Source organism: Carcharodon carcharias, chromosome 31 (assembly GCF_017639515.1).
Source record: "Carcharodon carcharias isolate sCarCar2 chromosome 31, sCarCar2.pri, whole genome shotgun sequence".
Taxonomy (NCBI): Eukaryota; Metazoa; Chordata; class Chondrichthyes; order Lamniformes; family Lamnidae; genus Carcharodon; species Carcharodon carcharias.
In genome coordinates, this window is record NC_054497.1 from 705,089 (window position 1) to 730,794 (window position 25,706).

The window sequence follows — 25,706 nt, forward strand, 5'->3', positions numbered from 1 at the left end:
ACCTTCCCTCCATCACAAGGTCAGAAGTGGGGATGTTCACTGATGGTTGTACAATGTTCAGCACCATTAGCCACTCCTCAGATATTGAAGTAGTCCGTGTCCGTGTGCAGCAAGATCTGGACAATATTCAGGCTCAGCCTGATAGCTAATGGGGAGATAGTGGCTTAGTGGTAATGTCAATGGATTAGTGATCCAGGGACAAAAACTCAGCAGGTCTGACAGCATCTGCGGAAAGGAATACAGTTAACGTTTCAAGTCCGAATGACTCTTCATCAGAACTAAAGAAATATAGAAATGAGGTGAAATATAAGCTGGTAGAGGGGGCTGGGACAGGTAGAGCTGGATAGAGGACCAGTGATAGGTGGAGGCAAAGAAGAGATTGCCAAAGACGTCACAGACAAAAGGACAAAGGGATGTTGATGGTGGTGATATTATCTAAGGAATGTGCTAATGGGGACATTAAGGGTAGAAAGCAGGATGAGCAAGGTACAGATAGCCTGAGTGGGGGTGGGGTGGGGGGAAAGGATTGAAATGGGCTGAAAGGTAAAATGATAGATTTAAAAATAGGTGGGAAAAGAAAAATATATTTAAAAATATATAAATTATTGGGAAAAGGGGGATCAGAAAGGGGGTGGGGATGGAGGAGAGAGTTCATGGTCTGAAGTTGTTGAACTCAATATTCAGTCCGGAAGGCTGTAAAGTGCCTAGTCGGAAGATGAGGTGCTGTTCCTCCAGTTTGTGTTGAGCTTCACTGGAACAATGCAGCAAGCCAAAGACGGACATGTGGACATGAGAGCAGGGTGGTGTGTTGAAATGGCGAGCGATAGGGAGGTCTGGGTCATGTTTGCGGACAGACCGAAGGTGTTCCGCAAAGCGGTCACCCAGTCTGCATTTGGTCTCTCCAATGTAGAGGAGACCGCATTGGGAGCAACAAATGCAGTAGACTAAATTGAGGGAAGTGCAAGTGAAGTGCTGCTTCACTTGAAAGATAATCAAGGGACCAAGGATAATGCTTTGGTGGCATGGGTTCAAATCCCACCACTGCAGCTGGTGAAATTTAAATTCCATTAATAAGACTAGTCTCAGTAATGGTGACCATGAAACTATCATCAATTGTTGTGAAACCCCATCTGATTCATTAATGTCCTTTAGGAAACAAAACCTGCTGTCCTTACCTGGTCTGACCTACATGTGACTCCAGACCCATGGCAATGTGGTTGAGTCTTAACTGCCCTCTGAAATGCCCTAGGAAGCCACTCAGTTCATGGATAATGAGGGGTGGGTAAACAACAAACACCCACATCCATGAAAGAATATAACAAAAAAAAAATACAAGTAGCATTTGCACCACACAAGTGCAAGTCATTGATCATCCTCACTAAGGGAGAATCTAAAGCCATCTTTACTTGACATTCAATGGCAGGACCATCACTCAAGCCCCTGGTGGGGGTGGGGTGGTTACCATTGACCAGAAACTGAACTGGACCAGCCATCTAAATACTGTGGCTACAAGAGCAGGTCAAAGGCTGGGAATTCTGCAGTGATAACTCACCTCCTTTCGACTTGGCACTCTGCAGCCCCTTCCAGACTCAATAGTGAGTTCAACAACCTTAGACCATAACCTCTGCCTCCATCTAGTTCTGTATATTAGTTTTGTTGTCTTTTTTTTTGCTGGCTTGTTTCTTTCTTTATCCCTTCATGTTGCATTCAGCTGGCTGCTGTACTAACATTTGCCCTTCATTGGGACGCAATTTTGCTGCAGTACCTTTGAAATAAAAAGCAGAAAGTGCTGGAAAAACTCAGCAGGTCTGGCAGCATCTGTGGAGAGAGAAGCAGAGTTAATGTTTTGAGTGCAATATGGCTCTTCTTCAGAACTGAAGAGAGGGAGGAATGCGATGGGTTTTATGCTGTTGATAAAGGGGGCAAGCGGCAGGTGGAGCAAAAGAGGTCAGGGGTAGGTTAGAGAGCCGGGAGCCGGGGGGGGCGGGGTGGGGGGGGGGGGGGGGGGGTGGGGGGTGGTGTGCAGGGGGAGGGGGGGATAAAATGGCAAAGAAGTCATGGAACACAAGGTAAAGGGAGTGCTAATGATAGTATTAAAGACACAAGGCTTGGTTAGAGCAGGTGCTAATAGCAAAATAAAGGTTAGCACTGTCTGAGATCAAAATAGCAGAATGTGTTAAGGGCAGAATAAAGGTCAGCATTGTCTGAAAGCAAAAACATGAAACAAGAAACAGATTGGCCCAAGGGAGGAAAAAACCCACTACCTTTGACTTTGTTTCTCTCCACATATGTTGCCTGACTTCCTGGGTATTTCCTACGTATTTAGCTTTATTTCAGCTTTCCAGGATCCGCAGTATTTTGCTTTTGCACACAATCAGAAACCCTCGCTGCTTTTTGACCTCCCTCACCCAGGGAGGCTTATGATCCTTTGGGCACAAACCAGGATTATTTCACTTGCCAAATTAATTGATTTTGATCAGAGTGGTAATAGAAACATTACAAGTGTATCAACTTCCTTGTGATTTTATTGAGGTTTTGGACTAGAATGATTCACAACGGGTGACATCCCCCATTGCCCCTCTCATGAATAAATGGTTTACTGAATTGGCTGTGACAGAAGCAGGTGTACAATGTCAAGTTCTATCTGCTTTCTCCATTTCAGGAGTTACTCTGGACCGATATTGAATACGAGAGGGAGATAAATAGGTTCTCGATGATACCATTTCCACCTTGCAAGGAATCTTTGATGCGGCGAATTAAAGAGGAAGAACCAGCCAGCAGGTAATATATCTGGAAGGCAATCCTCAGAGCCATGCCTCACCTCAGACTCATGTCCAAGTGCACAGCAATTCAGGATTCAGCTCTTGGTGGTACACATCAGTACCCAGCACTAAAATTCATATGATTTGCCACTAAATTGGAAATCGTTCTCAATAAGCCATCCAAACAGCATAAAAAATATTCACCAGAAGACCCACACAAAATGCTTGGTGCTAAAAAAAATTGGTTTATTTTCTTGCTTGACTTTGTTTTTAATGGATCATGTTCATATTCTTTGTATGACGCAGATAATATTGAATTCCAACTCTCAACATAGTAATGTTACAGGCTGGGATTTTGTCTTCGAAAAGTGCAAAGCTCTATCTGAAATATTTACATTTTTAAGAAGAAAGAGCAAGTGAGCCAGAGTGATGAAGAATGAGAGAGAGAGAGAGACAAGGCGAGAGAGGGAAAGAGCAAGAGAGAAAAAGAACGAGAGAGGGGCAAGGAGCAAGAGCGCAAGGAAGACAGTGAGAGCCAAAGGGCGAGCGAGAAAAAGAGACAAAGAGTGGGAGACACAAAGAGCAAGAGAGAGTGAGACAGAGGGAGTGACAAAGAGCAAGAGAAAGAACAAGAGAAGGATGCAAAGCAAGGGTGTAAGAGAAAAGAGCAAGAGAGAGAATGAGAGAGAGACAAAGAACGAGAACCTAGAGCAAGAGCGAGAGCCAATTAAGCAAGAGCGAGAGACAAAGAGTAATAGAGGGGAGAAAAAACAAGAACATAAGAAATAGGAGCAGGAGTAGGCCATTTGGCCCCTCATGCCTGCCCCACCATTCAACAAGATCATGGCTGATCTACCCCAGGCCTCAACTCTTCTTTTGTGCCAGCTCCTCATCACCCAGCAACTCCCCGATATTTCAACAATCTATCTACCTTTGCTTTAAGTACTCCAGGTGCAGTGATCTAGCCTCCACAACTCTCTGGGGTAGAGAATTCCAGACATTCACTACCCTCTGAGAGAAGAAATTCCTTCACATCTTATTTTTAAATGAATGTTCCCCTAATTCTGTAACCATAATCCCCTAGTTCAAGATTCTCCCACTAGTGGAAACATCTTCTCAACATCTACCCTGTCAAACCCCCTCAGAACCTTGTACGTTTCAATAAGATCACCCCTCATTCTTCTAAACTCTAATGAATTAAGGCCATTCTTGATAAGTCAACCCCTTCAATCTCTTAGTCAATCTCTTTTGACCTTCCTCCAATGCCAGTATATCCTTTCTTAAATATCAGGACGAAAACTGTACACAGTACTCCAGGTGCAGCCTCACCAACACCCTGTACAGTTGTAAGAGAGAGGCACAGAGTGGGAGCGAAAATAGAGTTCTGATGAAAGATCATCACCCTAAAATGTTAACTCTGTCTCTCTCTACAGATGCTGCCTGCCTGCTGAGTATTTACAGCATTTGTGCTCTTACTGTGTCAGAGGAAGTTGAGTGTAGGGTTTATATTCCTGTTGAGTAGCTATTGTTCAAGGAGTGGGCGAACCTCATTGTGGTGCAGGGAGGGAGAGGAAGGGATGAGAAGTGTGGGAAATGGAGTGGTTGAGGGCCATTCATGTACAGAATGGGGGAGGGGGAATCGTCCATTGGGGAAACAGGAAGACTCATGAGAAGCTTTGGTATAGAAGGCTGAATGGTTAGGACAGATGTGATGAAGACAGAGAAACCTGGAGTATGGAATAAAGCCCTCATGGGAAGCAGGGGGTGCGGGAGGAAGTTTTATCAAGTTAGCTGTGGGGGCCTGAAATAAAAAAAGAAAATTCTGGAAATACTCAGCAGATGAGGCAGCATCTGTGGAGAGAGAGAGAGAGAGAGAGAGAGAGAGAAGCAGAATTAATGGGTGACATTGTCCCAGATTTTCACGATGTGGTAGCAGGCGGGGAAAAGGATGTTTTACCCATCGGCCACAATGGTGGCTCTTCACGCCATGTCATCCCAATCCCACCTCATTAATCATTCCCGGGAAACATGCTGTTGCAATGGTGGGTGGGCTCTCATTCACCTGCCAGGCCATTACCTCGCCGCTTCAGCATGCCGGGCGCTATATTTAAGGTGCAGCCGTGTGCACACACCTCTCAGCGCTTCCAGCCCAGAGATGCTGCACAGAAGCCATGGTTTCAAAAGGTAAGGAGACTGCAGCCCCTCCCCCACCCCGGTTTAATGATGCGCAACATTACTGTGCACTCACCTCCGAGTTCCCCTCAAAGTGCAGCCCGCCAAGTGTACGCCTTATATATGCTGTTGTAATCCAGAGTTGGGGGGTGGGAGGGTTGACTCCAATGGGATAGGCTTATAATGACACGCACACGTATTACAACCAGATTCCCGAGGTCCAACGGTGGGAAACGCAGCCCCCCCATCGACGGGCAGAGCGGACGATAGCAAACCGGTTTCACGACTTTGTGAAAGTGATTTCTGACCTTCTCGCCACATTGTCCGCTCGTGCCGCTGAACACGCCCGACGCCAGCGGGCACGGGAAATTCCGCCCCACATTTCAGCTCGATGGCCTTTGGATAGTCCTGAAACATTAACTCTGTCCCTTCTCCACAGGAGCTGCCAGAGCTGAGCGTTTCCGGCATTTTCTGAATTTCAGGTTTCCAGCATCTGCAGCATTTTGCGATTGTGGATTCGTTCATCTCTCACAGTCGCCTTTCCCTTCTGCAGGCTTTTCAAAATACAAATTTGCTGCTGCCTGATTGCTATTTCCTGACCTACTTTATTCTTCTGACTTCCTCAACCTTGTCTGTATCTTGCCATTTGGAGCCTTATATCTTCACCTGCCTTTCTCGAGGAAGACCTATTAATAGTTGACAATTTCTCCCCTGTCTAGGTTTGACTTCTGGCCAACGAGCAGCTTAACGGATTACGAGGACAGCAGTCCAGGTACTTGTTCTTCGAGTCGAGAGCTTTGGGGGCCAACATTGAACATGTTGGGTTGAATGTTGTAAATTCGACATAATCCGATGTAATAATTTGTATAGATGTGACCCTTGATGTAAGAGTGTCTTGGGAATGCTGTGGTGTCATGGTAATGTCACTGGGCTAAAAGCCCAGGTTAACCTTCTGAGGCACAGATTCAACTCCCCCCAGGGCAGCTGGTGGAATCTTAAATTCAAATAATAAATATGGAATTTTTTTATGTAAGAATATTTTAAAGAATTCCTTCTAATCTTTTTCTTTATAGCCCGCTCTTATTTAAGATAGCCAATCTTAAAATAGTTGAGAGCCCTTCACTCATATTTCTACATTCATCTGTAATGAAAGTTTCCCTCCCTAGCAGCACGGTGGGTGTACCTACAGCACGTGCAGTGGTCCAAGAAGGCGGCTCACCACCACCACCTTCTCATGGGCAATTAGGGATGGGCAACAAATGCTGGCTTAGTCAGCGCACTCACATCCCATGGAAGAATGTATTTAAATAAACCCTGTCCGTATGTAACTGAATCTTATTGTGTAGAAACAGTGACTGAATGCAAAAATACATGAACATGTAAAAGTATCAGTTTCTGTCTTGAGAGTAAAGTAGCCCCTCACCATATCTTTTTCATCCTTGTGCTCAGATACCTCCAGCACCTCAACCCTCCTTGTCTCCATGTTCCTCTAATTCTCTCTTAACGATCAAACAGTACAAACTGGGAAATAAGAAGAAAAAAACAAAAAAACTGCGGATGCTGGAAATCCAAAACAAAAACAGAATTACCTGGAAAAACTCAGCAGGTCTGGCAGCATCGGCGGAGAAGAAAAGAGTTGACGTTTCGAGTCCTCATGACCCTTCGACAGAACTTGAGTTCGAGTCCAGGAAAGAGCTGAAATATAAGCTGGTTTAAGGTGTGTGTGTGGGGGGCGGAGAGATAGAGAGACAGAGAGGTGGAGGGGGTTGGTGTGGTTGTAGCGACAAACAAGCAGTGATAGAAGCAGATCATCAAAAGATGTCAACAACAATAGTACAATAGAACACATAGGTGTTAAAGTTAAAGTTGGTGATATTATCTAAACGAATGTGCTAATTAAGAATGGATGGTAGGGCACTCAAGGTATAGCTCTAGTGGGTTTTTTTTTTATTTTATATAATGGAAATAGGTGGGAAAAGGAAAATCTTTATAATTTATTGGGAAAAAAAAGAAGGGGGAAACAGAAAGGGGGTGGGGATGGGGGAGGGGACTCACGACCTAAAGTTGTTGAATTCAATATTCAGTCCGGAAGGCTGTAAAGTCCCTAGTCGGAAGATGAGGTGTTGTTCCTCCAGTTTGCGTTGGGCTTCACTGGAACAATGCAGCAAGCCAAGGACAGACATGTGGGCAAGAGAGCAGGGTGGAGTGTTAAAATGGCAAGCGACAGGGAGGTTTGGGTCATTCTTGCGGACAGACCGCAGGTGTTCTGCAAAGCGGTCGCCCAGTTTACGTTTGGTCTCTCCAATGTAGAGGAGACCACATTGGGAGCAACGAATGCAGTAGACTAAGTTGGGGGAAATGCAAGTGAAATGCTGCTTCACTTGAAAGGAGTGTTTGGGTCCTTGGACGGTGAGGAGAGAGGAAGTGAAGGGGCAGGTGTTGCATCTTTTGCGTGGGCAAGGGGTTGTGCCATAGGAGGGGGTTGAGGAGTAGGGGGTGATGGAGGAGTGGACCAGGGTGTCCCGGAGGGAGCGATCCCTACGGAATGCCGATAAGGGGGGTGAAGGGAAGATGTGTTTGGTAGTGGCATCATGCTGGAGTTGGCGGAAATGGCGGAGGATGATCCTTTGAATGCGGAGGCTGGTGGGGTGATAAGTGAGGACAAGGGGGACCCTATCATGTTTCTGGGAGGGAGGAGAAGGAGTGAGGGCGGATGCGCGGGAGATGGGCCGGACACGGTTGAGGGCTCTGTCAACGACCGTGGGTGGAAAACCTCGGTTAAGGAAGAAGGAGGACATGTCAGAGGAACTGTTTTGATGCTACATTCAAAAACAGTTCCTCTGACATGTCCTCCTTCTTCCTTAACCGAGGTTTTCCACCCACGGTCGTTGACAGAGCCCTCAACCGTGTCCGGCCCATCTCCCGCGCATCCGCCCTCACTCCTTCTCCTCCCTCCCAGAAACATGATAGGGTCCCCCTTGTCCTCACTTATCACCCCACCAGCCTCCGCATTCAAAGGATCATCCTCCGCCATTTCCGCCAACTCCAGCATGATGCCACTACCAAACACATCTTCCCTTCACCCCCCTTATCGGCATTCCGTAGGGATCGCTCCCTCCGGGACACCCTGGTCCACTCCTCCATCACCCCCTACTCCTCAACCCCCTCCTATGGCACAACCCCTTGCCCACGCAAAAGATGCAACACCTGCCCCTTCACTTCCTCTCTCCTCACCGTCCAAGGACCCAAACACTCCTTTCAAGTGAAGCAGCATTTCACTTGCATTTCCCCCAACTTAGTCTACTGCATTCGTTGCTCCCAATGTGGTCTCCTCTACATTGGAGAGACCAAACGTAAACTGGGCGACCGCTTTGCAGAACACCTGCGGTCTGTCCGCAAGAATGACCCAAACCTCCCTGTCGCTTGCCATTTTAACACTCCACCCTGCTCTCTTGCCCACATGTCTGTCCTTGGCTTGCTGCATTGTTCCAGTGAAGCCCAACGCAAACTGGAGGAACAACACCTCATCTTCCGACTAGGGACTTTACAGCCTTCCGGACTGAATATTGAATTCAACAACTTTAGGTCGTGAGTCCCCTCCCCCATCCCCACCCCCTTTCTGTTTCCCCCTTCTTTTTTTTCCCAATAAATTATAAAGATTTTCCTTTTCCCACCTATTTCCATTATATAAAATAAAAAAAAACCCACTAGAGCTATACCTTGAGTGCCCTACCATCCATTCTTAATTAGCACATTCGTTTAGATAATATCACCAACTTTAACTTTAACACCTATGTGTTCTATTGTACTATTGTTGTTGACATCTTTTGATGATCTGCTTCTATCACTGCTTGTTTGTCGCTACAACCACACCAACCCCCTCCACCTCTCTGTCTCTCTATCTCTCCGCCCCCCACACACACCTTAAACCAGCTTATATTTCAGCTCTTTCCTGGACTCGAACTCAAGTTCTGTCGAAGGGTCATGAGGACTCGAAACGTCAACTCTTTTCTTCTCCGCCGATGCTGCCAGACCTGCTGAGTTTTTCCAGGTAATTCTGTTTTTGTTTGGGAAATAAGAATACTGGCCAGAACTGTTTTTATCCCTTCTGGAGCATTCTCAATTTTAATCACTCCATCTTTGTTGGCTGTGCCTTCAGCTTCCTAGATCCTGATTTCTGGAATTCTCATCCTAATCCTCCCTGCCTCTCTTTCTCTTGAAGGTCCTGCTTAAAATGTGCCTCCATGACTAAAACTCTTGGTCACCTGCTCTCATATCTCTTCACGTGACTTGATGTCAGATTTCTGCCTGATAGCCCTCTTGTTTTCACTATGTTAAAGGCGCTATATCAATGTAAGTTCTTTGTTTTCTAGATGAAGGTCAGCCACTTAGGTTGTCGCTCACTCCTATTTTGTCTGGGTCCAGCTTCTACCCAGGCTCCGAAGATACCAGCAAAGTGGCTGTCGGGCCTACAGACGGCAAGGACAAAAAGAGGTCATCCATCTTTCTTCTTCCGCTTTCTTTTTTCCCCCAGATTTCCTCAGTCTCACAGTTTTAGGCAGATGATTAAAAAGAAAAATAGCCAGGGAAGGGAGAAGAGCAGCGTCTTTCTGTGTTTTCCCCAGGTTGCCAGCCTCACGATCAGTTGCCAGGTTTCCATCACAAGCCTCTGGTGTTTGAAAAGTCTCCCACGACCCGTCTTTTACAAACTTGTCTCTTTGACTGTGCCTTTCTGTCACTAACCCCTTCCATAATATCCCATCCAATCTCTTGCTCTGTTCCATTGGAATGTGCTTTGAGATTCTCTTCATGTTGATGGGCACATGGAAGTACTCAGTCTACAATGGACCTGGTTGTTTTTGGTGTGTGGGAGGACTTGACTTATACAAATAGCCTTTTCTCACTTTCTTTTGCCCATTAAGACCCTTGCATCCCCCGTCTGCCCTGAAGGTCCCTGTTGCGGGGTGTTGGTTACAGTTTGGTAGAAGGGATGATGTCTTCGTAGTCACACTTAGGTTAACTGGAAGTCTTTATCGACTCTTAGAACTATTTGCAGCCACACAGAAAAGGGTGCAAGCTTGGAATTGTCTCCATGCTTGCTGGTACACACGTCTCTGTCCAACACTAGACTGACTCTGGACATGGGTCATGTACTCCCTTATATCACTGTGTGGGCGGTACTGGACTCAGTCCCCCATTAACCCTATATGTGCCAGATCCTTATACTATAGTCCTGACTCGCGTTGTATGAAATGGCACAGGAACCTGGAGGAATCATCTACCAATAATACATTGGGCGGGTATCTTCAGATTGGGTATATAAACCTAACTTTAGTTGGTGGTGTACTATTCAACAAGTTGTGGCTTCACAGTTGAGCCTGACAGCAACATCCACTTTTCCATTTGAGGTCACTCGATAGTATGGCAGTGCGGAGGAAGCTTGGATGAGCTGCTTCCTTATCAGTCCCGAGTAACGGTTAAGAAATACAGATTGTCAACTGAGCTTTCCCTTCCAAGCAATAATTCTTCAACAGTTTGCATTTCAAACACTTCCTGATAAATAATACCCCTTTCACCATTCTCTACTTCCCTTGAACCTCGCACTTTAATGCCCAAGTCTCCTCCCAGTTGAGGCACAATTATCTTTTACAGCAGAGTTTGTAAAAGGAGCCCTAGCCTCCCCCGGGATCAGACCCTTCAGTCACTCTGATGCACAATACAATCCGCTACAATCTTCAGCCAGGAGTGCCGTGTGGATGATCCATCTCGGCCTCCACCGGAGGTCCCCAGCGTTACAGGTGTCAGCCTTCGGCCAATTCGATTCACTCCACGTGATATCAAGAAATGGCTGAAGGCATTGGATAGTGCAAAGGCCATGGGACCTGACAATACTCCAGCAATACTACTGAAGGCTTGTGCTCTAGAACCTGCCATACCAATAGCCAAGCTGTTCCAGTACAGCTATAACACTGACATCTACCCGGCTGTGTGGAAAATTGCCCAGGTATGTCCTGTACACAAAATACAGGACAAATCCAACCCAGCCAATTATTGCCCCATCAGCCTACTCTTGATCATCAGTAAAGTAATGTAGGGGGGACATCAACAGAGCTGTCAAGCAGCACTTGCTTAGCAATAACCTGCTCACTGACACTCAGTTTGGGTTCCGCCAGGGCCACTCAGCTCCTGACCTCATTACAGCCTTGGTTCAAACACGGACAAAAGAGCTGAGCTCCCGAGGTGAGGTGAGAGTGACTGCCCTTGACATCAAAGCTGTACTTGACTGAGTGTGGCATCAAGGAGCCCTAGCTAAACTGGAGTCAATGGGAATCAGGGGGAAAAATTTCCACTGGTTGGAGTCATACTTAGCTCAAAGGAAGATGGTTGTGGTTGTTGGAGGTCAGTCATCTCAGCTCCAGGACATCACTGCAGGAGTTCTTCAGGGTAGTGTCCTCGGTCCAACCATCTTCAGCTGCTTCATCAATGACTTTCCTTCCATCATAAGGTCAGAAGTGGGGATGTTCGCTGATGATTGCACAATGTTCAGCACCATTTGCGACTCTTCAGATACTGAAGCAGTCCATATCCAAATGCAGCAAGACCTGGACAATATCCAGGCTTGGGCTGACCAAGCGGCAAGTAACAGTCACACCACATAAGTGCCAGGCAATGATCATCTCCAACAAGATAGACTCTATTGCCCCTTGACATTCAATGGTATTACCATCGCTGAATGCCCCACTATCAACATCCTGGGGGTTACCAGAAACTGAACTGGACTAGCCATATAAATACTGTGGCTACAAGAGCAGGTCAGAGGCTAGGAATCAAGCAACGAGCAATTCACCTCCTGACTCCCCAAAGCCTGTCCACCATCTACAAGGCACAAGTCAAGAGTGTGATGAAATACTCTCCGCTTACCTGGGGAGCCCCAACAATACTCAAGAAGTTTGACACCATCCAGGACAAAGCAATCCACTTGATCGGCACCACATCCACAAACATTCACTTCCTCTACCACCAACGCACAGTAGCAGCAATGTGTACCATCTCCAAGATACACTGTAGGAATCACTACCTTCTTCAACAGCATCTTCCAAATCCACAACTACTACCATCTAGAAGGACAAGGGCAGCAGACACAAGGGAACACCACCAGCTGGATGTTCCACTCCAAGCCACTCACCATCCTGACTAGGAAATATATCGCCGTTCCTTCACTGTCGCTGGGTCAAAATCCTGGAACTCCCTCCCTAACAGCACTGTGGGTGTACCTAGACCACATGGACTGCAGCGATTCAAGAAGGCAGCTCACCACCACCTTCTCCAGGGCAATTAGGGATGGGTAATAAATGCTGGCCCTGCCAGCGACACCCACTTCCCAACCTGAGAAGCAGGCAGCCTTTGTGCTTCAAAGCCATCACCAGGAGGTGCGTCTACCAACTAGGGATTCAGGGCAGCCCCAAAGTTAATTTCTTTTGCGACATCGTTGGCAGAACTGGCAAATCGTAGAGCCACAGAGACATTTACAGCACAGAAGTAGGCCATTCAGCCCCTCGAGTCCATGCCATCTCCCTGCAGGGCAATCCAAGCAGTCCCAATCCCCTGCTCCATCCCTGTAGCCCTCTGCAGGTTTATGTCCCTCAAATGCCCATTCCATTTCCTATTGAAACCATTGATTGTTTGCAATTTCACCACTGTTTTCGGCAGGTCATTGTAACTCCTGCATCTCTTGCCAACAACCTTAAATCTGTGTCCTCCAGCCCTTGTAGCATCATCTAATGGCCAGGGCTTTTCCTTGTCTACCTTATCCAAACTTATCATAATCATGTACATCTCTATCAAATCTCCCCTCAGCCTCCTTTGCCCCAAGGAGAACAACCCCAGCTTCTCCAACCTAGCCTTGTAGCTAAAATCCCTCATCCCTGAAACCTTTCTGCTCAAAACAGAAAATGCTGGAAAAACGCAGCAGGTCTGGCAGCATCGGTGGAGAGAGAAACAGAGTTAACGTTTCGAGTCCAGTATGACTTTTCCTTGGAACTTGGGGAGACCAAGCGCAGACTGGGTGATCGCTTTGCAGAACCCCTCCATTCAGTCCACAAGCAAGACCCCAACCAAAAAGCTAGCATGCAGGTTCAGCAGGTAATAGGGAAGGCAAATGGAATACTGGCCTTTATTTCAAAGGGAATGGAATATAAAAATAGGGAAGTCTTGCTAAACTATACAAGGCATTAGTTAGACCACAACAAAAAACTGTGAACAGTTTTGGTCCCCTTATCTAAGGAAAGATATGCTGGCACTGGAGGCAGTCCAGGGAAGGTTCACTAGGTTGATCCCAGGTATGGAGGGATTTTCTTATGAGGAGAGGTTGAGCAGGTTAGGCCTGTACTTATTGGAGTTTAGAAGAATGAGAGGTGACCTTATTGAAACATATAAGATTCTTAGGGGGCTTGGCAGGGTAGATGGTGAGAGGTTGTTTTCCCCTTTTGGGAGAATCTAGGACCAGAGGGCATAATCTCAGAGTAAGGGGGTGCCCATTTAAAACAGAGATGAGGAGGAATTTCTTCTCTCAGAGGGTAATCAACCTGTGGAATTCTTTACCGCAGAGGGCTGAAGAGTTTGGGTTGTTAAGTATATTCTAGGCTGAGATAGACAGATTTGTAATCAGTAAGGGAATCAAGGATTATGGGGAAAAGGCAGGAAAGTGGAGTTGAGGATTATCTGATCAGCCATGATCTCATTGAATGATGGAGCAGACTCGATGGGCTGAATGGCCTATATCTGCTCCTACGTCTTATGGTCTTATGGTCTTTGCCACGTGCCACTCCATCTGCCCACATTTCTGTCCTCGGCCCACTGCAATGATCCATTGAAGCCCATTGCAAGCAGGAGGAACAGCAGCTTATTTCTGATCAGGCACTTTACAGCCTTTTAGATTCAACATCGAATTCAACAACTTCAGACCACGAACACTATCCTAAAAAATAAAGTTCCGAAGAAGAGTCATATTGGACTGGTAATGTTTACTCTGTTTCGCTCGCTACAGACACTGCCACACCTGCTGAGTATTCCCAGTATGTTTTTTGTTTTTATTTCTAGTCTCCAGCATTCACAGTATTTTGATTTTCTGGTAAATCTCTTCCGCAACCAGAAAAGAACGCTCCCATCATTCCTAAAGTGTGATGACGAAAACTAGGTATAATACTCTAGTGGCGGCCTAACCCGAGCTTTATAAAGGTTCAGCATAACTTCATTGTTTATGAAGCCCAAGGAACCATATCCTTTTCTAACCACTCTCAGATACCCTCTCCCATACCCTTTTCTAACCACTCTCAAATACCCTCTCCCATACCCTTTTCTAACCACTCTCAAATACCCTCTCCCATACCCTTTTCTAATCACTCTCAAATACCCTCTCCCATACCCTTTTCTAACCACTCTCAAATACCCTCTCCCATACCCTTTTCTAACCACTTTCAAATACCCTCTCCCATACCCTTTTCTAACCACTCTCAAATACCCTCTCCCATACCCTTTTCTAAACACTCTCAAATACCTTCTCCCATAGCCTTTTCTAACCACTCTCAAATACCCTCTCCCATACCCTTTTCTAAACAATCTCAAATACCCTTTTCTAAACACTCTCAAATACCCTCTCCCATACCCTTTTTTAAACACTCTCAAATACTCTCTCCTATACCCTTATCCAAGCACTCTCAAATACCCTCTCCCATACTCTTATCTAAACACTCTCAAATACCCTCTCCCATACCCTTTTCTAAACACTCTTAAATACCCTCTCCTATACCCTTTTCTAAACACTCTCAAATACCCTCTCCCATACCCTTATCTAAACACTCTCAAATACTCTCTCCTATACCCTTATCTAAACACTCTCAAATACCCTCTCCCATACCCTTATCTAAATACTCTCAAATACCCTCTCCCATACCCTTTTCTAAACACTCTCAAATACCCTCTCCCATACCCTTTTCTAAACACTCTCAAATACCCTCTCCCACAACCTTTTCTAACCACTCTCAAATACCCTCTCCCATAGCCTTTTCTAACGACTCTCAAATACTCTCTCCCATACCCTTATCTAAACACTCCCAAATACTCTCTCCTATACCCTTATCCAAGCACTCTCAAATACCCTCTCCCATACCCTTATCTAAACACTCTCAAATACCCTCTCCCATACCCTTTTCTAAACACTCTTAAATACCCTCTCCTATACCCTTTTCTAAACACTCTCAAATACCCTCTCCCATACCCTTATCTAAACACTCTCAAATACTCTCTCCTATACCCTTATCCAAACACTCTCAAATACCCTCTCCCATACCCTTTTCTAAACACTCTTAAATACCCTCTCCTATACCCTTTTCTAAACACTCTCAAATACCCTCTCCCATACCCTTATCTAAACACTCTCAAATACTCTCTCCTATACCCTTATCCAAGCACTCTCAAATACCCTCTCCCATACCCTTTTTTAAACACTCTCAAATACTCTCTCCTATACCCTTATCCAAGCACTCTCAAATACCCTCTCCCATACCCTTATCTAAACACTCTCAAATACCCTCTTCCATACCCTTTTCTAAACACTCTTAAATACCCTCTCCCATACCCTTTTCTAAACACTCTCAAATACCCTCTCCTATACCCTTATCTAAACACTCTCAAATACTCTCTCCTATACCCTTATCCAAGCACTCTCAAATACCCTCTCCCATACCCTTATCTAAACACTCTCAAATACCCTCTCGTATACCCTTATCCAAGCACTCTCAAATACCCTCTCCCATACCCTTATCTAAACACTCTCAAATACCCTCTCCCATACCCTTATCTAAACACTCTCAAATACCCTCTCCCATACCCTTATCTAAACACTCTCAAATACCCTCTCCCATACCCTTATCTAAACACTCTCAAATACTCTCTCCTATACCCTTATCTAAACACTCTCAAATACCCTCTCCCATACCCTTTTCTAAACACTCTCAAATACCCTCTCCCATACCCTTTTCTAAACACTCTCAAATATATCCAGCCACTTCCAAGATCGATGCCCGATGTCCATCAAGAACCCCCAAGCTCTGGAATTCCCTCTCCGCCTTTCTCTCTTCCTCCTTAAAACCCACCTCTTTGTCCGAGCTATTGGCCCCATTAATCTAACATCCCCCTTCCATGATTCTGCGCCAAATTATCTGTCCAGTAGTGCTCCTGTGAAGCGCCTTGTGATGTCTGTCCTTTGCCGAAGGCGTTATATAAATGCAAGATGTTGTTTTTGCTTTTGCTGTAGGACCCTTTCTCTGTTCTTTTCGCTGCCCGATCTCACAAGCATTAATAGCCCTGTCAATCATGACCATACTGATATCACCACCGCCGGGGACAATGAGTCTGCGATCTTCGTCAAGTCTGTGCAGCAGAGGTCAGAGGTGGAAAAGGTTGGGTGTCAACTGCGAGCGGTAAGTCGGGATCTGGTCCTCTTAGGCTGACACGCCTTTCCATCAGTAATTCTTTCCCCATTTGCTATCCACCCAAACCTGTTATTCTTGATCTCTTTGAGATGTGACAATGAAGGACAAAGGGACATGTTGTAGGACACACGGTGTGCTTTTCAAACTCTTTTAGTTGATGATATCCTTTTCAAACCGATTGTTCATCATGGACACTCCATCTAAATTATATTGACATATACTCATGAAACCAAAGTGCATCATGTAAGGAGTATTTCAGTGTTACTTCAGGTATGTCTGTTGGTCGCACTCTGACCTCTAGGTCATCAGATTCTGGGTTCAAGCCCCACTCCAGAGTTGTGCACAAAACATCAATGCTAACACTCCAGTGCCGTACTGAGGGAGCACTGCACTGTCAGAGGTGCTGCCTTTCAGGTGAGATGTTAAACTGAAACTTTGTCTGCCTGCTCAGATGGAGGTAAAAGATTCCATTGTGTTATCTTGAGAAGAGTAGGGGAGCTGCCCCTGTGTTTATTCCAGTATTTACTACCTGAACAACATCAGAACAAACAGATAATCTGCTTGTTATCACAATGCTGTTTGTGGGAGCTTGCTGTTTGCAAATTGACTGCTCTTGTACAGCCGAGCTGCCTGTGGTGACTCAAGCCTGGCTCTGACTGCCCTCCTCTGAGGAACCAATGCCCTCACCAGTATCCAAAACGGAAAACCGATTGGCGAGCGGGACCTGGTACCTCGCAAATTGTCGAAACTGCGGGTGGACCAGTCCCTGGGTCCTGATGGATTTTATCTTAGGGCCTTAAAAGAAGAGGCTAGTGGGAGAGTTGATGTGTTGGTTTTAATTTTCCAAAATTCACTAGGTTCAGGGAAGGTTCCATTAGGTTGGAAACTAGCAAATGTAACTCCTTTCTTCAAAAAGGGAGGGAGACAGAAAGCAGCAAATTATAGGTCCGTTAGCTTAACATCTGTCAGAGGGAAAATGTTAGAAGCTGTTATTAAATATGTTATAACGGGCACTTAGAAAAATTCAAGGTAATCAGGCAGAGTCAGCCTGGTTTTGTGAAAGAGAAATCATGTTCAACCAATTTATTGGAGCTCTTTGAAGAAGAAACATGTGCTGTGGATCTTCTGTACTTAGGTTTTCAGAAGGTATTTGATGACTCATCAAAGGTTATGCAGAAAATAAAAGCTCATGGTGTAGGGGGTAACATGTTGGCATGGATAGAAGATTGGCTAGCTAAAAGGAAGCAGGCAGTAAGCATAAATGGCACATTTTTCTGGTTGGCAAGATGTAACGAGTTGTGTGCCACATTCAAATGATTTGGGTGAAGGGGCCAATGGTATGGTTACTAAATTTACTGATGATACAAAGACAAGTAGTAAGTTGTGAAAAGGACATAAGCATATAGATAGGTTAGGCGAGTGGGCAATGATCTGGCAAATGGAGTACAATGTCGGAAAGTGTGAGGTTGTCCATCTTGGCAGGATAAATAAAAAAGAGCATATTTAAATGGTGAGAGATTGCAGAGCTTTGAGATGCAGAGGAATCTGGGTGTTCTAGTGCATAAGTCCCAAAAGGTTAGTATGCAGGTGCAGAAAGTAATTAGCTAAGTTAATAGAATCTTATTATTTATTGCAAGGGGAATTGAATACAAAAGAGGGTATAATTCAGTTATTCAGGGCATTGGTGAGGCCAAAAATGAGACCATTTCTGGGTGAGGTGGGACCTGTGCAAGTTGGACAGGTTACATTTGAACAGGAATGGGACCAACATCCTGGTGGGAAGATTTGCTAATGCTGCCGGGGCGAGTTTAAACTAAATTGGCAAGGGGATGGGATCTTGAAAAGTAGTTCAGAGGGGAGAGAAGCTGAAACGGAGTTAGAAGTTAAAACGCTAGTGAGTGAGCCTGGAAGACAGAGGAAACATAGGCTAGATAAGAAGAAGTGAGTTTAGCAACGCTAAATGGAACACATTTTAATACAAGGAACCTGATGAATAAGACAGATGAGCTGAGGTTACAGATAGTCATGTGGGTGTATGATATCATAGCCAAGACCAAGACTTAGCTAAAAGAAGGGCAGGATTGCCAGCGCAACCTTCCTGGTTGTAGGCTATTCAGACAGGATAGAGAGGAGAATACAAGAGGAGGGGAGGTTGCAATATTGATCAAGGAATCAATTATAGCAGTGAGGAGGGATGATACCTGGGAGGATCATCTAATGAGGCCATATGGGTAGAAGTAAAAAACACAAAAGGGGAAAATATGCTATTGGGTGTGTGCTATAGGCTCCCAATCAGCCAGAGAAAGTTAGAGGATCAAATATGTAATCAAATTTCAGAGAAGTGTAGGAACAATAAGGCAGCAATAGTCAGGGATTTTAACTATCCAAATATTAACTGGGATAGTTTTAGTGTGCAAGGTAGAGATGGAGCAAAATTCTTAAGTTGCATCCAGGAAAACCTTTTTAGGCAGTACATAGAAGGCCAACAAGGGAGGGGGCAGTTCTGGACCTAATATTCGAAAATAAGCCCGGGCGGGTGAAAGGCATATCAATAGGGGAGCATTTTGGAGATAGTGACCATAACTCAGTTAGGTTCAGGATAGTTATGGAAAAGGATAAGGTTGGGCTGTGAGTTAAAGTTCTAAACTGGGCAAAGGCTAATTTCACTAAGATGAGATACGATTTGGCCCAAGTGGACTGGGAGCTGCTACTTGCAGATAAAACTGTGTCAGAGCAGTGGGAGGCATTCAAGGAGGAAATAGCGAGAATACTAGGCAAATACATTCCGTAAAGACAAAGGTGGGGGGGAACCATGTCTGGAGAACACTGAATGTCATAAAAGGTAGGATTAAGAAAAAAGAGAAGCAAATGGCAGATATCGAGGGCTCAATAGGGCAAAGTCCCTAGAGGAGTATAAAAAGTGCAGGGGAGAATTTAAAAAGGAAATTAGGAAAGCTAAGAAAGTGCATGAGAAAACATTGGTGGGTAGAATAAAGGAAAACCCAAAGAGATTTTTTAAAATATATAAAGAGCAAGAGAATAACTAGGGAAAGAGTAGGGCCAATTATGGACCATAGAGGTAATCTGTGTATGGACCCAGAAGACATGAGTGCAGTACTCAATGAATACTTTGCGTCAGTCTTCACAATAGAAAAGGACGATGCAGGTATAGACATTGGGGTGGAGGACTGTGAAATATCTGAGGAAATTAACAGAGAGAGAGAGGAGGTAGTAGCAGGTTTAGCGGCCTTAAAAGTGGATAAATCTGCAGGCCCAAATGGGATGTATCCGAGACTGTTGAGGGAGGCAAGGGAAGAGATACCAGGTGCCCTGGAAGTAATTTTCAAATCCTCTCTGGCCACAGGTGAGGTGCCAGAGGACTGGAGGACTGCTAACATTGTCCCATTATTAAAAAATAGAGGAATCAGGAAATTACAGGCCAGTCAATCTAATCTCAGTGGTGGGGAAGTTACTAGAAAGAATTCTGAGGGACAGAATATATATCTACTTGGAGAGACACGGATTAATCAGGGATAGTCAGCTTGGATTTGTTAAGGGAAAGTCGTGTTTGACATATTTGATTGAATTTTTTGAGGAGGTAACCAGGAGTGTTGATGAGGGTAATGCATTTGATGTGGTCTACATGGTCTTTAGCAAGGCTTTTGATAAGGTCCCTCATGGCAGACTGGTCAAGAAAGTAAGAGCCCATGGGATCCAAGGCAAAGTGGCACAATGAATCTAAAATTGACTGAGAGGCAGCAAGCAGAGGGTGATGGTAGAGGGATGTTTCTGTGACTGGAAGTCACCAGCAGGGCTCAGTGCTGGGGTCCTTGCTGTTTGTGGTGTACGTAAACAATTTGGACTTAAATGTAGGAGGGTATGATCAAGAAGTTGGCAGATGACATGAAAATAGGTAGGGTGGTAAATAGTAAGGAGGATAGCTATAAACTGCAGGAGGATATCAATGGACTGGTCACGTGGGCAGAGCAGTGGCAAATGGAATTCAACCCAGAAAAGTGTGAGGTAATGCACTTGGGGAGGGCTAACAAGGCAAGGGATTACTCTATGAATGGTAGGACCCTGGAAAGTACTGAAGATCAGAGTATTGGTATGCGTATCCACAGATCCCTGAAGGTAGCACGGCAGGTAGATAAGGTGGTTAAGAAGGTATATGGGATACTTGCCTTTATTAGCCAAGGCATAGAATACAAGGGCAGGGAGGTTATGCTGGAACTGTATAAAGCACTGGTTAAGCCACAACTGGAGTACTGAGTGCAGTTCTGGTCACCATGTAGGAAGGATGTGATTGCACTGGAGAGGGTGCAGAGGAGATTAACCAGGATGCTGCCTGGGCTGGAGGGTCTGAGCTATGAGGAAAGATTGGATAGGCTGGGGTTGTTTTCCTTGGAGCAGCGAAGGTTGAGAGGGGACCTGATAGAGATGTATAAGATTATGAGGGACATAGATAGGGTGGATAGGAAGGCACTTTTCCCATTAGTACAGGGTTCAATAATGAGGGGGCATAGATTTAAGGTGAGAAGTAGAAGGCTAAGAGGGGAGTTGAGGAGAAATTTCTTCACCCAGAGGATGGTGGGAGTCTGGAAATCACTGCCTGAAAGGGTGGTTGAGTCAGAAACTCTCGTAACATTTAAGAAGTATTTAGATATTCACTTGCTTGCCATAGACCCCAGGGCTATGGGCCAAGCACTAGAAAATGAGATTAATGTTGTCAGATCTTTGTTGACCAGTGCAGACATGATGGGCCAAATGGCCTCCTTCTGTGCTGTAAACATCTATGAGTCTACTGTGTAGACTATTAGTCCCCTTATTTAAAGAAAGATGTAAATGCTTTAGAAGCATCACAGAAGGTTTACTGGACTAATGCCTGGAATGGGTGGGTTGTCTCATGAGGAAAGGTTGGACAGGTTAGGCTGATATCCACTAGAGTTTAGAAAGTTAAGAGGTCACCTGATTGAACCCTTTAAGATGCTGAGGGGATTTGACAGGGTGAATGTGGAGAGAATGCTTCCTCTTGTGGGAGGACTCAGGGTCCCTGATTCAAAATAAGGGGTTGCTCATTTAGGACAGAGAGGAGGAAAATTATTTCTTTCGGAGGGTTGTAAGACTTTGGAATTCTCTTCCTCAAAAGGCGGTGGAAGCGGAGTCCTTGAATATCTTTAAGGCAGAGGTAGATGGATTCTCGATAAGTAAGGGGGGTGAAAGGTCATCAGGGGTCGGCAGGAATGTGGGGTTGAGGTTAAAATCAGATCAGCCATGGTCTTATTAAATGGCGGAGCAGTCTTGAGTCACTTTGAAATGTGAGAAACGCACAGCCAATCTGCGCACAGCAAGCTCCTATAAACAGTAATCAAATCACCAACAGATTTTCCCCATCCAGTGTATATCCCTTTCCCTTGTTATTGAATCTACTTTCGCCAGCTTTCCAGGCAGCGACTTCCAATCAGGTTGGGCTGAGCGGAAGACCAGGAAGCTGAGGTAAAAGGATGAATTTCTAACCCTTGAGACTACTCAGTCCCCTTAGTCTCAAGTATATTTGAATCTTTTCTCAGCTGGAAGATGAGACGAGGCAGAGAATATCATTTCAACACCACAAAGGAAAGGGTGCATACTGGACCTTGCATAGCTATCCTAGGACAGATTCCCTCCAACTTCAGCAGGATGAAGAGGGTAAGTAAGAACAAACTAAGGGGCTGTTCAGAATGTGAGTCTTAAGAGTCCTGTTGGTACATCAGGAGGCCATTCAGCCCATCAGGTCCATGCCAGTGAAAACCAAATTGATGGGCTTCCTTGTGATCCCCCAACCCCCAACCCCTGATGTCCACCCCTCCCCTACAGGCAGCCATGCTAAGCTCTGGAATTCCCTCCTTGAACCTCTCCCTCTCGTTTTCTCTCCCCCTTTTTAAGATGCGCTTTAAAATGACCAACTTTCTCTCCTTAAATGGCTCGGTGTCAAATTTTGTCACCATTTTGGAACTTCTTACCATGTCAGAAGGCGCTACACAAATCCGAGTTGTTGTTTTTGGACCATGGAGTATCATTAACAGTGCTTGCTGGACCATGTGCCACCTATTTTCACACATGTGAATGTGTCCATGTTTGTGCATGACCCTGTGCCTGCCCTTGCGTGTCTGTTAGTCTGCATGTGCAGCCAATATGTGTGTGGCGTGTGCAGGTATAGACCCTCCACAACCTATGTCTGTCTGATTGTACCTGTGTCTGCTGGTGTAAGATAATTCTTCTCTCACACCAGTGTTAATATATGGACCTCTAGGTTACAGGAAGCTTGAGATAGTCCTGGAAGACAAGGAGTCGGTGGCTCGAGGCTCCTTCTATATCCGAGTGAATCTGAACATCCTGGGCCACGTGGATAGCTGCTCCTTGCAGGTGAAGTGCGATGAGATTCTGCATGTGTTGGACACCGTCCAGCACACAAAATACGAGTGGCTGTGCGCCCGAGTCGACCCATTTACCATGAAGGACATGGAGCAGGGAACCATCCCCAGCTACAGCAGGTACAGTACCAGCTATCCCATCACCATAGGCCTGCAGAGCGGCCAGATAAATGGCAAATGAACTTCAATCTGGCAACAGGTTAGTGGTTCCTTTTGACAGGAGGAATAACGAGGCCACTTATTCCTGGGAAGGTGAAGAAACTAAATTACATGGGATTACATAGCCTACAAAAAGAGCTCTTGTGGTGCAGTGGGTAGGATTCCTGCCTCTGAGCCAGAAACTCCAGGTTTGATTCCCACCCCAAGACTTGGTGGCCATGCAAGTTACCTTGCTAAGGTGGCCATGTAGATTGAGTGCCAACCTGCCAATCCTCCCAACACATGCCAATGGCAGGTGGTAAGAATGTGAGAGATTCCTGGCCAGCCCATGTGATGGAAAGAATGATGGAGCCTCTACTATCACCATCCATAGCTCCCGACTGCAAAATGCAAGTGAAAGTGCATTTACCGCAGTGACTTGGACTCCCTCAGTGAATTGTGGCACACCATCGCCACCAGATAAGATACATAACACAAAAGCAGGCCATTCGGCCCCAACAAGTCCATGCTGGTGTTTATGCCCTCCATCTAACTCTCTCATTATAACCCTCACATGCTTGTCCAGTTTTATCTTTTATAACGAACTCCGGTACTTACCTTGAGTTTAGATCGGGTGTTCAGAGTTTGGGAACCACGGTTCCCAGTGGGTCTCGGGGCTTCTGCACCTGCCCCAGCCGGGAAAGGGCCGGATATGCATGGCTCATCCATTTTCACATCTTCAGGCCGGGAACCAGCCCTGCGCGCGCACACAGAGGGAAAAGGAAAAGTGAAACAGCACAAAACCGCAGGTCAGGTGCCCTGAAGAGGAGCGCCATTTGAGAGAAGGTATCCCAGGGAACGGGACACGGAGAATGTCCCAAACTAAGAAGAAGATCCCAAACCAAGGGTTGGGGCAGAAACTGATCCCAGGTAAAGGCCAAGTACAGAGATCAGGAATAGTTGAGAAGGAGCGGAGCAATTGACTCTAAATTTAAAGAGAGAGAGCTGCGGGGAGCAGACTTGAAGAGAACTGGGCTCGAGAGAAGCCCCGAAGATCTGAGGAAGCAGCCAAAGGTTGGTGACTCAACAATACAGGCTGTGAGGGCAGAGGTACCCTTTGAAGCAGCGGTGTTCTACTCGGCCCTGCTGAAGATCTGAAAGTGTATTTGGAAGGTGAAGTTTGAGTTTATGCAGAGATCCAGTGGAAAGGAATCTCAGACGGGCGAGATGGAAACCCTGGAGGTGGATCCCTGTTGGGAGAGACACTTGGAGAGAACTCAAAAGCCAGCTCTTCAAACATTGAGTTTGGAAACCCTTGTGAGAAGGACAGAGTTTCAGTGAGACCGGTTGCCTCACAGTGTGACAAGCGTCTGTGTGGGTAGTTAAGAACTCCATAGAAGCTGCTTTGGTCACATCTGTCATTTACTTTGGAGTGTGGTGTGTCTGACCACAGTTCTCCAGCTGATTCACATATAACATATACTTACTCTGAATATTATGGTATATGATAGATATGGTAAATTGTTTTATCTTTCTGAATTTATATGTGTCTGCAAAATATAGCTGGGATTGTAACATCTTCACTTCACTCCACTTCAACCACTTCACTTCACTTCAACCACTCCCTGGGGTAGCAAGTTTCACATTTTCACCACTCTTTGGGTAGAGAGGTTACTTCTGAATTCCTTATTGGATTTCTTGGTGACATTTTTTTATTCATTGATGGGACGTGGGCATCGTTGGCTAGGCCAGCATTTATTGCCCAACCCTAATTGCCCTTGAGAGGTGGGGGTGAGCTGCCTTCTTGAACCACTGCAGTCCCTGTGGTATAGATACACCCACAGTGCTGTTAGGAAGGGGGTTCCAGGATTTTGACCCAGCAACAGTGAAGGAACGGTGATATATTTCCAAGTCAGGATGGTGAGTGGCTTGGAAGGGAACTTACAGGTGGTGGGATCCCATGTATCTGCTGCCCTTGTCCTTCTAGGTTTTCGAGGTTGTGGGTTTGGAAGGTACTGTCAAATCATACATTAATGGTCTAGGGGGTCTTGTGGTGCACTGGTAGCATCCCATCTCTGGACCAGAAGCCCTGGGTTTGAGTCCCACTCTAGGACATGTTTGCCATTATGCAGCTCAATGGGCTGATAATCAACCCTGGAATCCTTCCACCATCTCCCCATTATTCCCCAAAGGAGAATAAAAAGTTTGCAAGAAAATACACTAAAAACAAATTGACGGCCTCAAGTTATCCTGTCCCCCAACAACATTCTCTCTGTAACCACCCTGGGATAGAGGAGCAAAGGGACCTTGGAATACAGACACAAAAATGGCTAAAGGTACCAAGGGCAGAAAGAGCGTAGACAAAATACTAGGGTTCATTTCCAGAGAAATGGAACACAAAAATAGGGGTGTAAAGTTGAATTTAGATAGCATTTTGGTTAGAGTACACTTGGAATATTTATGTGTACAGTCCTGGTCTCCCTACTACAGAAAGGATATTGAAGCACTGGCTGAATTGCAAAGAAAATCTACCTGGAGCTTAGTAGAATTGAGAAGACACAACTATCAGTGAGATTGAGTTGTTTTTGACACTCTTTTCTCTGGAGAAAAGTAGTCTAAGATAGTCCTGACAGAGCCTCCTAAAGTTAGGAAAGGGCACAGTGGGGTTCATGTGCAGAAACTGTTTCGCCTCATGGGTGAGCCCAGAACCAGGCAGATAGAACCAGAGT

At 45.6% G+C, this 25,706-nt stretch overlaps 1 protein-coding gene across 3 annotated transcripts in view; it reads left to right on the forward strand.

The window, feature by feature from the left end:
* Nucleotides 1-25,706, forward strand: part of LOC121271773 (caspase recruitment domain-containing protein 11-like) — a 112,409-nt gene that overhangs the window by 69,525 nt on the left and 17,178 nt on the right. For all 3 annotated transcript variants that reach the window (XR_005941756.1, XM_041178032.1, XM_041178033.1), the window contains exons 12-17: nucleotides 2,663-2,781; nucleotides 5,654-5,706; nucleotides 9,308-9,428; nucleotides 16,249-16,414; nucleotides 21,997-22,114; nucleotides 22,719-22,959. Coding sequence is in view for 2 of the 3 variants with exons in the window: in XM_041178032.1 (XP_041033966.1) it covers nucleotides 2,663-2,781; nucleotides 5,654-5,706; nucleotides 9,308-9,428; nucleotides 16,249-16,414; nucleotides 21,997-22,114; nucleotides 22,719-22,959 (818 nt within the window). In the remaining variant the exon portion in view is untranslated. The remainder of the gene's footprint in view (nucleotides 1-2,662; nucleotides 2,782-5,653; nucleotides 5,707-9,307; nucleotides 9,429-16,248; nucleotides 16,415-21,996; nucleotides 22,115-22,718; nucleotides 22,960-25,706) is intronic.